Genomic DNA, 11,973 nt, shown 5'->3' with positions numbered 1-11,973 from the left:
TTATTATTATTATGGTCGTTGTTTCTTGTGAGAACTCAGGTCTAGCCTGGTTAACTAATCGCACGGATTAAAATCAAGTAACGATTAGTGTCTGTGTCTGTGTCTGGTGAAGTTATGTAGGGTCCTTAAAAAAAAAAAAAAAAAAAAAAAAAAAAAAAAAAAAAAAAAAAAAAAAAAACACACACATGGGCACAATAAGCCAACGCTATCAAGAAAGAGGAAAACAAAACAAAACAAAAAATCATTATAATAATTCCTGTAATTTTATTAAATGGAGTTTATTGTGTAAGTGTTTCTTTGGCTTTGCGTTTGGGTTGAATACGAGTGGGTTGTGATAACGTGGTGTTCTTCGGTGAGGATGGAGTTTTGTGTTTTTTAACTGTGCTAGGACGTGTAACTTTATTGGGTGGACCTGTCTTTGTGGTACATGTTGCCTTACTTGTATTTATGGTGTTTCTTTGTCCTTGAGGTTGTATTTGTGTTATTGCTTGGGTTATTGGTGGAGGTATTACTGTATTTTGTGAGCTAGTAGTGCTGTTTAGGTTTTTGCGTTTGGGTTGATACGAGTGGGTTGTGATAACGTGGTGTGTTTCTGTGAAGAAGGAGTTATGTGTTTTTTAACTGTGCTAGGCCGTGTTACTTTATTGGGTGAGGACGTCTTTGTAGTGCATGTTACGTTACTTGTATTTATTGCGTTTGTTTGTTCAGGGAGTTGTGTTTGTGTGGTTGGTTGAGTTATGGGTGGAGATATTACAGTATGGTGTGTGTCATGTTGTGAGTCTAAAGTGCTGTTTAGGCTTTTGCGTTTGGGTTGAATACTAATGGGTTGTGATAATGTGGTTTGCTTCAGAGGTGAATCTCTGATTGTAGTATATATTGTATCATTTGTTGTACTTGTTTGCTCGGTAAGTTGTATTTGTGTGTTTGTTTGGGTTAGAGGTTGAGATATTACAGTATGTTGTGTACCGTGTTGTGAGCGAGTACTATTATTATTATTATTATTATTATGGTTGCTGAGAAGAAATTAAAGAATAAATCCAAATTTCATCACTTATTTTGGGGGTGGCTCCCAAACGAAACACGTCGGACCTTCGGTTTATTTGGAAAAAGTGCTTGTCCCGATCCCATCTATCACCAATTTTTTTTTACATGCGGTCATGTAACACCCTGTATATGCTGATTATTATATTCGCCTGTCTGCGCGCGCATCGGGTAAACCTAAAACGTTTTCTATTTCGATGTCGTTTATCATCCGGATTTGAGTTTAACCGAATATTTCGCTGTACTAGACAAAAGCCATAGAACGCTTGGGGACTTGTTATTTTGTAAATTTCCACTGATTTGTAGAATTTAAAGGAGAAGTCAATCACGTTACCAATCCATAGCTTTCCCATACATTATCTGAAGGAGCAAGTTCAATCTATGTTGAAAAGATTTCTGTTCGAATTTCGTATGTTCTTTAGCTGCAATGGTACCGCTAACTGCAACAGCTGTGAGGTCCGGTTAATTGAACTCCTGGAGTTTTAACGCTACCACCTGTTCGAGCCAATCGGCTGTCACTTCATGTACTTCGGCCACTATCTTGTAAAGAGTATATCTGGTACAAGTCAATTTTCTTTTTACTCCTATAACTTTATTTCTCATTGGAGATCTTCGTTTGAAGGTTTTATTTGCGTTTGCTCTTATAATACACTCTTCTCTGTGCATCAGTTATTTAATTAAATACTTACTCAAACGCAACCATCACTCTTATCTATTTACGCTGCCGCGACTGCAAATAAAACCAACGCAAACTTGAAGACAAGTTTCGTTTGAGTAAGTATTTAATTAAATAACTGATGCACAGAGAAGAGTGTATTATAAGAGCATAGTTAGATAACGGCACGACCGATTTAAAATTATATAGATATATCGCTTCAACTAAAGACTGAGCAGTTTAAAGGCGATAACCAGTCGTGTTTAAAAGCGTATAGGTTGAACAAAGACAGAAACTTGTCTTCAAGTTTGCGTTGGTTTTATTTGCAGTCGCGGCAGCGTAAATAGATAAGAGTGATGGTTTGCGATTGGTGGAAAAGGGATAATTGTTTTTTTTGTTGAGAGAACAGTGACATGCAAAGGGGTTATGCCGTTTGGGCCGGCTAACGCACCAGCTGATTTGAATTGCACAGATACATTTTTTGAGATCTTCTCAATATCACGAAACAGTTTCGTATTCCTTGTGCGTATCCCTTACAAGAAAGCGAAAGCAAATACCTCCTCTTTTACAGGCTTAGAAGCACGCGCGTCAACAAAAAAAATAAAAATTCTAACCTCGAAATTTCGTTTATACTTTAAAATTCATCTCATTTATTACTGCTCGCGGTGTTTATAAAGCACGACACGCATGGGGTATGAGTCAAAATGAAAAACAGAGAATTCGGCCCGCTCTAAATTTAAAATGAACCCTCGTGCGTGTTAGAGGAATAACCGTTAAATATGCTGATAAAAAATTTATCTTACATAATACGTGATTTGTGGAGCTCATTTCAATCCATCAAAATCCTACTCGTCCTTTTTTCTTATTGGAGGTTTCCACGAAGGTTTATAGCGGAGAATTGCGCGTTTTTCATGTTTGCACGGAATCGGCCATGTCAATCACTGCGCTTTTAACCTTAATTGACTTGTGAATGGTTGTCGTAACTAGCATTGACCCTCTCCTTACTTCGTCGAGAGATCTCAGCAATATGTCGTCTGCGAAATTGGATTTGAAGCGCTAGGTTGCGGGGGTGGCACAAAATTTGATGTACGGCGATAATGGGGAAGTGCTTTAATTTAAAGTTACACTTTCTTTACTATTTCCTCTAGGTTTCAAGTGGAACTAAAACTTTGAAAAACGTTTCTATGCGTCAGCGATCTGCAGTAAAGTCATTTTCAATTAAAAAATGAGAATTTCAGAATTTTTGAATGATTTTAATAATTTGACTCAGTTAGGAGACTTTCATTATTTAATAGCGACATTAAAAATAGACAAAATGGCCTGGATTCTCCTAACCGGGCCCCTCCCGAAATTTTATTTATAATGAAAAATGTTACTTTCACAATACTACATAGATATCCAATAGTTAGATCAATATCGTTCAAGGATATTGCTGTTTTTTTGCGGTTCCATATTCAAAATTTCAGTAATATAACTCCTTGAAGAACACGAAGTGCGTTGAATATAAAAATACACATTATCTGGTTTGTAATAATTCTAAACTATCCTCTAGTCGTCCAACTTTGGAAATACTGGTTTCCCCTCTATTGATCATTTTAGGAAAAGGAAGTTGGCTCATATAAATTGACCCCAGCTCGTAGCTACAAAGAAGTTAGGTACCTGGGTCATGTTATCCTGGAGAAAGGAATACGCTCGAACCCAGGGAAGATAGCTGGCATACAAAGTATGCCGGGGCGGAAGAACCCCAGACAATATTACGTATCATTTCTTTCCGCCTCCTCAAACCTACAAAGTGGGGCGTGCACAAAAAAATTAATTCGGAAAAATTCGAACAACTATAAAGGATGGGGAGTCCGATAAAAATGAAAGAACCCTACTATCCAACAGCTCAAAAGCCTAAAAATCTGTAGGAATGAAGGAATTTGAAGAATCCCATTTCGGATGATCCTGAAGAATCTGAAGAGGAGAACGAGTGCGGCGAATAAAACTCGATACTTTGGAATGTCAAAATTTGATCTCAAAAGTAAAACATACAGGTGGCGGTTAATGGACAAACAAGCCCTTATTGATTTAATACCTCGTTACAAACCCAAATGAGTGTATTTTATTAGCACACAAAAAGCCATTATGGCACGTTAAACGACTTAATCGCAGCATTATAATGGTTTTCATTATAAACTCGTTAAATAATACCTATACCATTATGATATCAGAGATCCACTTTAACGCTGTGTGCCACGTTAAATATTTACACAAAAATTTCCGTTTTCCTCGGCGAAAAATGTTTTCCTTCCAAACATTGTAGCTTGCCGCACTCGCCATAAAATGAAGGAAGCTACTCGTAACACCGAGAGTGCTCTGCTTTTACAAAAATTGAAATCGGCAAGCTGACTCCACGTTGTTTTGAGTGCGTCTCTTATAATAGCAAACGGAATTACAGTTCATTCATTATGCAGTATCAATTTCGCCCTAACCAGATTACGTACTTACGCTAATGCCGTAGGCGAGGGGATGAATTTTCTGGCAGCGCGCACGTATATTATCTCAGATCATTCCGAAACGTAATTTAATTTTCTCGAAGACGTGTCTGGAATCCTTTCCTTCTGAATTCAGTAATTTTTGGATTACGTTACGCATAGGTAATTAATCAAAAAATTGATTAATCGTTCTTTAAAATGGAAGGTTTAGAGAAGCAAAATGCGATTGTTATCCATTACCATAAATGTCTGAACATTTAGACCAATAGTTGATTGTCTGGTAGTAGATACGTTTTTGGTATGGTAAGGTTGAGTGCGTGCGGTATACCAATCGAAACTAACCTTAGAAAGGGTCGAAAGAACATTTGGTAGGTAAAACCTAACTGAGACATGAAAAATCAACCCTTAATCATTATATTTTCCAATTCTGTACATCCAGCCACCTTGGCCCTGTTTCTCAATACTGTGTTTAACAGTTTTCTCCTCAGAAAAGTACATAAACGCATATGTAAACGTAAGGCACTGCACACGTTAACGTAACGTAACTTGAAATCATACTGTTGAACTTAACAGCAAGTATAAATGTAATCGTGAGCGGGAAAGTGAACATTAGCGCGTTAAAAGGAACATAAAACTGAATGCCAACGTTAATAGCAACGTAAAAGTTGTCATAAATGGAACGGACACATAAACATCAACGTAAAGCTAAACCTGAAAGCGAACGTAAACATAAGAATGAACGTAGACCTCGACGTAGACATAAACACAAGCGCAGCGGTAACCGTCTACGTTAACGTCAACGTGAACGTAATCGTATTCGTAAACGGGGCATTACCGCCAATGTGAACTTGAGCGTGTGCATGACGAATAGCGTATAAACGTGGAAGAGACCGTCAGTGAACGTGAAAGTAAACGCGTAAACGTAAACGTGAATCTGAGTTTAGTGTCCGAAACTTGATAAGCGATTGACGTAAACGCGAACATCGTAGACGTGAAACATAGACTTAAACACAAATATGAAAGTGAATGCGAATGTGAACAGGAACTTAAACGCGAACACTCTTCCAGAGTTTCAGACAGTATTCTAGTCCTCCAAATGTCTGTAAAAGCGTTTGGGTTTCAAAACTATTCAAGGGGTCTTAAGAGTGTTCAGAAAACGTCAAGTTTTTTTCGGTCTTTAGAGACCCTTCAGAGCAAACATAAGCCGTCATTAGTCTTTAAGAAACTTTAGGGTGCATAGTGCCTTCTCCCAGACACTGAGAATAGCCTTTAGCATTCTTTAAGGGTGTTTAAGAGCCTTCGAATATCTTCAAACACCTCTACATGTTTCAACAGAATACTCAAGATGTATATAAAGTTTTTAAGAGGTATCTTGTAAGGGCTATTGATTCTTTACAGCGAAAATGGACTTCGATGGCCCTTCAAACCATTCCAATAAGAAACTGTGATAAGATTTTATAGGGGTCCTTTAGATTGTCACGCTTTTAAGAGCCTTCATAAGTTGAGAAAGCCTTTCCCCAAAACTTCAGAACCTTTAAGGGCGTTCAAGAGCATCCGAGTGTTTCTAAAAGCTTTCGTGCCTAGTTTCATGCAGTGAGAATTTTTAGACAGTCTTCAAAGGGAATTTTTTAAGTTTTCTAGTGACTTTAAAGCCTTTATTAGTCCTTAAGGCGCGTTAAAAAGAAACTTCGGAGTTCTTTTAACAGCATTGAATGCACTTTATGGTATGCTCAAAGTCTGGGAATAGCATTTTTGAAACTTTAAGGATGTTCAAGGCCGTCCAAACTTTCTAAAACGTTTCAGACGCCTTTAACGAAGTTCAGGAGCTTTATACAGTCCCCAGGAAGAGATATTTGGTTGACTGAAAAAGCCTTTAATGGCTCTTCAATTCAAATAAGAACCTTAGTTAGCCCTTAAGAGCAGTCATATCTTGCCTTACGCCTTCTCTCAAAGTCTGGAGGTAGCATTTAGGGACACTTAAGGGTGATCAAAAGCTTCCAAGTATTTTTAAAAGCCTTGTCTGGCCTCAGGAACCCTTAACAAAGGCCAGGAATTTGAAATGTATTTAACAGCATTTAAGGTTGCATTATGATTTTTCTAAAGGAGATTTTAAATGACGTTTAGAGATTCTAATGCATTTATAAAGGCCTTCTGTGAACTTATAAGTGTGTTCAAAAGCTTTTAATAACTTTGAGCCCCTTCGATAATTTTAATTGCTTTAATTGGCTTTTAGTGCCCTTATGAGCCTCTTAAGGACTTTAAAAACCTCAAGTATCTTACATTAAAGGCTCATCAGTAGACTCCGCAGTTTTCTAGGGATCTTTAGAACTTCTAACAACCTATTATAAACTTCTGGAGATCCATAAGGGTGTTTAATTGTTGTGTAAACGACATGCAGACGTTATTTCAGTTGAAATACCAAAAATAATGACGGTACACTCTGTATATCACAATATTTTAATTCACTAAAGGAAATCTGAGGGTTTATTTACGAATAAGTCCAGAATTGGCTTGTTTCATTTGAATTTGTATTTCCGTAGTTGTTTTTCCATCTTAGGATTGTTTGTTTGTGAATACCAGAAGAAGGAGATTATTTTGTGACCGATGTGGCGTTTCGTTAAATATTGGAGACGAAAAAAGAACGTTGCTGGTTCGCGACGGTTGGAAAGCGTATACGTTTTATTTACGCTATTTTTTATTTGGAAAGCCCCCCCAATTTCATTCTATTCATAAGGGGAGCCTGACCAGGCAGTACTTAGGTACACTAGGCTTATTGTGCCTACCTTTCTTTCGCAACCAGATTAGGAACCCGTTCCTTTCAATAAAGGATCGGACCCTGTTTAGCCTAAGTTGCTTCATCCTCCCCTTCCACAACAACTGTTGCCAAGGAGCTTCGTTAAGAAGGCCTTGGACTGTCTGAGGGCTGTTGTTGCTTGTTGCCACTGAACCTGCAATTGGCTGATCACCCAGTTTTTAATTCTGGCCGTGACAACGGAAGGGGCAATTTCCCCCTATTCCACAGTGAACCAGCTGCCAGATCAAGATTACGTTATTAGACTTACCTAAGATATCTAGAGTTCGTCTGCATTCAAGCAGCGTAGCCGACCGTAACATGTCTCCTGACAGGGCCCTCGGTGCCATCTGACTCTCACTGCATGTGTATATATGCTTATTACGAAAACCTCTACGGAGGTTCTCCAGTGCACAGGTCATGGTAGCAAACACCTCTGCCTAAAACACGGTGCTATGCTGACCAAGGGACAATATACAGGGTGGCCAACTAAGAATGCGAGGTACTGTATCTGAGAATCTATCCATCGTAGAGGCTTGCGGTAAAAAATTTATTACTAAAACGGCCACGAGCAAAACCTGGAAAATATTTTTTAAGTTTCCCAATTGACCGCTAGGGGGCGTAAGTGCAATCTGGAATCCAAAAAAGTGATGTTTCTGTGAATTCCGCTATATTAACCTAACAAAAAATGTCCGGTTTTTGAAGTCGACGATAATCTGAACAATTTTTGTTTGACAATTTTTCCTGTATCTCTAAAAATCAAGTGGTGGGGGGTATTAAAAAGTTTCCGTAAAGAACACCCTGTAGCTTCGAAACGGCTGAGCCGATTTAAACAAATTCGGGTTAGTTCAAAAGAGGTATTATTCAGCTACAAATATTATACTATTTGAAGTTTTGTTAGTTTCACATATCATCACTTGAGGGCTTTTTTCGCAATTACGACAGAAATAACTAATTTTCTCAACAAAAAAATAAATGCATTGGTTCAATTTTTGTTTCGTGAAAAAGTAGCTAAGTGATGCCTAAACAAGCTCGCGAAAACAGCATCTTTATATATATATATATATATATATATAATTTTTTTGAGAAAATTAACCATTTTTGTCGGAATGTCGAAAAAAGCCCTCAAGCGGCGATATGTGAAACTAACAAAACTTCAAATATAACTTTGTAGCCGAAGAATGACCCTTTTCAATTAACCCAAGTTTGTTAAAATCGGCTCAGTCATTTTGAAGATACAGGGTGTTCTTTACGGAAACCTTTGAATACCCCCCAGCACTTCAGTTTTAGAGATACAGGAAAAATTGTCAAACAAAAAAGGTTCAGATTATAGTCGTCTTCAAAAACCGGATATTTTTTGTTAGGTTAATATAGTGGAATTCACAGAAAAATCACTTTTTAGATTCCAGATTGTAGTTACGCCCCCTAGCGGCCATTTCAGAAACTTAAAAATATTTTCCAGGTTTTTCTCGTGGCCATTTTAGTAATAAATTTTTTTACCGCAAGCATCTACGATGGACAGGTTCCCAGATATAGTACTTCGCATCCTTATTTGGCCACCCTGTACACTAATGCCCGTTCTTCTTTCCATTAGGGACCCGTTTGTGAACCACACGAGTCCCTTCGGTTTCAGGAAGGGCCATATAAGTTGAGCCACTGCTCCCTGTCCGGGAGGGTGAATGTCTTAGTAAGACAGACCGGATCACATTCTCTCTTGCGAGGAGGGGATCGGACCTGAGGGTTTCCTTCAGATCCGCTCGTGCTCAAAACTGCCTTGATCCTCCTACTCGTCCCAATCACTTAGCCTTCCATTTCTCTGCTTCTACAGCTAAGTGTAAAGGCTCTAGTCCCAGAAGTGCCTGAATGACAAAAGTTGGCGTGGTTTTCATGACTCCAGTAACAGTGACTGTACTTTACCCAGCTGCCTCCTGTAGGTTGCCTTGCGCATGGCAGGCCACAATACGAATGTACCGTACAGTTTGATTGGTCTTATCACTACAATGTGAAGTTAATATACCAGTCGAGGGTTTGTAATGTTCCTAGGGGTCTATCAAGCCGACACTGAAAACGTTGACTTACCCTGTACTTACCGTTGGCAACTCTGGGAATCAACTACAAGCAGAGCCACTTACCTTTCAAGTCGAAACGATGGATGTTTCGCGGTACTTTTGAATTTGGATGGCAGTCGGCTCGATATCGATGGCACGAATGAACTCTTACGTTGTGTAATCGGTATTGTATGTGTTGGGACGTGAGACATAATCGTAAAGGGAATTAAATAAAAGACAGAACTTTTGTGCGTAAGAAATGACAAGAACAAATAAATATGTTACGCACACAAGACCATGCCAGGGAAACCTTCTACGGGACAAAAACCCCGGCATAGGCCACAAAAATACATGAAATAAATCACCTACAGCAATAAAATGCAAGAGAAAATACACATACATAACACATTTCAAATTGTATGATAAAAATCAGATAATCAAATCAAATGCAATCAAACAAGTTCATAAAAACAAAATACACAAGACATCATAAATGCAGTGGAAAACATGATAAATTAATTCAGTACAAAAACACATTATTTTATTTTTATTTTATTTTATTTTATTTTTTATTTTATTTTATTATCCCTCTCTTGTTTTGGGCCCTCAACAGGCATGCGCCCAATTACAGAGTGACCCGCACAATGCTATTTAGAGGTGCCTCTGCAGAAGGTCTTAAGATGGTCTATACTACTCCGGTATTTACCTTACGAATTAGGAAAACTGCAGGAAAACCTAATTCGGAGTAGCCGGTAGAATGCTCGGAACTGGTCTAAGGGAATTTCCATCTCCGCCACAGATGAAAAATTCACCTCAACCCAGGTTCGAACACCCGACCTTTGGATTTATAACTCAATGCTCTACCACTGAGCCATAAATCCGACAAAATACCTGTACAATCAATTGAGGTAACACAATTCGCAAAATAATAAATGGCATGTGCATAGGAAACATGTAATGGTGCGGCTCTACTCCAGCCTTCAGTTAACATAATTTTATTTAACACGAAAAGTACATGTGAGAATGCCAATAGCAAGTATTCATGTGAAAATTGATTATCGCTCAAGCAGAACATATTTTAAATATTGGAAATGGTAATGGGAGATCCCCTACTCGCATTGCTAAGATGCTAAGAACTGCAATCCGCACGAGACGAGGAGGCAAGAGATACAGCGAAAGATCGAACTGTATTAGGTACGTACTCCACGGAGACAGAATGAACCACTCGCACACACAAACATCGAAACATCAAATAAGAGAGCCCCCTTCGTATAGCTAACGCACAAGAACTGCAGCGCGCCACGAATCAGAAAGTAACAGATGCCTTCCGTCGACCTCGTCGCCATCTTCTTGATTCTCCCATAGCTTCGTTACCAAAATCCCCTAGTATTCGGCATCTGCGAAAAACGGTTGATTGGTTATATACACAGCATATCATATTTTTGTTTCAGATGTAAAGGTGTGTTGTCTAACCATAAGGGCGGATTATCACAGGTTCAAACCCCATGTACAACCAAATGCTCTTCTACATGCCCAATAGGAATGCAATGGACATTTTGTTTATTCGCCTTATGTGCCCTTTCCAGAGCAGACAGAGGTTTATAATGACCCCGGATAGATCACTGATCTGATCAGTCCCAGTTGACGTCCTCGAAAAGCGGGTCTTCCGTTATCAAAAGACAATAGCTTGTACCGTCTGAAACCGCCACCTGCAATTCGCCATTTTCTTGTTTTATTCAAGTTAATGTACGTTATTAAGTTTTGGGTGGTAAAGGAAAGTGAAGTTCAGAAATTGTCAGTGTTTGTGTTGAGTGAGCCTTGTTATCGCAAACTTGTATACGACCAGATTATTCAGATTATTAAAAAAGAAAAAAGAGCTTTCTTATTTTCACTATCGTCCACCTGCGTGCGGGGTAATATGTATTTTCTAAACTTTTTTTCATGTGTGTTTCAAAGGCTTTTTAGAGTCGTTAAACACCTGCCAAGCAAAAGTAATGGGACGGCACAGATGTCTCAATAGCTTCTCTCCGTGGGAATATTGGGAAACTGTTTTCATCTACTTTGCGAACAAAATTCGATTGACACCCCTTTTAATATTTTATGACAAAAAAATCAAAACGAGTAAAGTGTTCACAGTAATCTTTTATGTGACATAGGCTCCCTTGCCCAGGGGAGAAAGTTTATTTTTGAACTGTAGATAAGCTTCCCTATTTATGACACCGTACAGTTAGTAACCTCCAGACAATTCGATGACTTGAAGGAACCTGTTGTCTAAAACAGCATCCGAATGAAACATACAGAATACTTGAAAATTGTGATTAAAATGAGAAAGGAGCCCTCCGCGAAATTAGACCGAAAGTCTCCCTTGCATTGAATTTCGCCCCCTACAAACTCGAGCAATTTTAAGAGCGACGTTGATCAATTTCTGGACGACTGCAAACTATTTCCGAAACCCCAACAGGTCGACCGCAACGTGACGAGAGTGGGCGTCGAGGCGAACATTGACGTCAGCGTCGGTTTTGCGTGTGCACAATCTCGCGATTTGCATATTGCGTTTAATCAAGTGTCGTGATTGCGGCGTAGGAAAACAGAAACGTGACAGTATTCGGACTAGATCCGTCGTACTTCCGATATGGACTGTAATTTATCGCGACACATAAAAAGGTCTTAAATGATGAGAAGGGTTCGAAGAACGTGTCGTGGATTCTTTGACACGAATCGACACATGTATGAAAAGAGTGAAAAACTGTAGAACATTTGTCTTCCGATACGTCTCTCGTTTTTACTGGTCTTATTCATATTTCCAGTTCATTGCTCAGAGTACGAGAACAAAAGGGGGTTAAAGACGTTTCCAATTTATTTTTTCCTTTGCTTTCCGGGAAAGAAAATATTCGTGTACAAGAAACCGCTCGGTTAATCATGTTGAAAGAAGGCTTCAACCTAAAGATCTTCTGGCAGCTT

The 11,973-nt window shown here is 38.8% G+C and overlaps 1 protein-coding gene across 1 annotated transcript in view; it reads left to right on the top strand.

Annotated features, from left to right (window-relative positions):
* LOC116180677 (ubiquitin carboxyl-terminal hydrolase isozyme L3-like) overlaps nt 1-11,584 on the top strand; it is a 14,730-nt gene extending 3,146 nt beyond the window's left edge. Inside the window, exon 6 of the mRNA XM_031500787.1 lies at nt 11,420-11,584. Coding sequence (XP_031356647.1) covers nt 11,420-11,584 — 165 coding nt within the window. The remainder of the gene's footprint in view (nt 1-11,419) is intronic.
* The last annotated feature ends 389 nt before the right edge of the window (nt 11,585-11,973 follow it).

The sequence above is a fragment of the Photinus pyralis genome, unplaced genomic scaffold (assembly GCF_008802855.1).
Source record: "Photinus pyralis isolate 1611_PpyrPB1 unplaced genomic scaffold, Ppyr1.3 Ppyr1.4_LG9, whole genome shotgun sequence".
Classification (NCBI taxonomy): domain Eukaryota; kingdom Metazoa; phylum Arthropoda; class Insecta; order Coleoptera; family Lampyridae; genus Photinus; species Photinus pyralis.
This window is presented reverse-complemented; position numbering and strand designations above follow the sequence as displayed.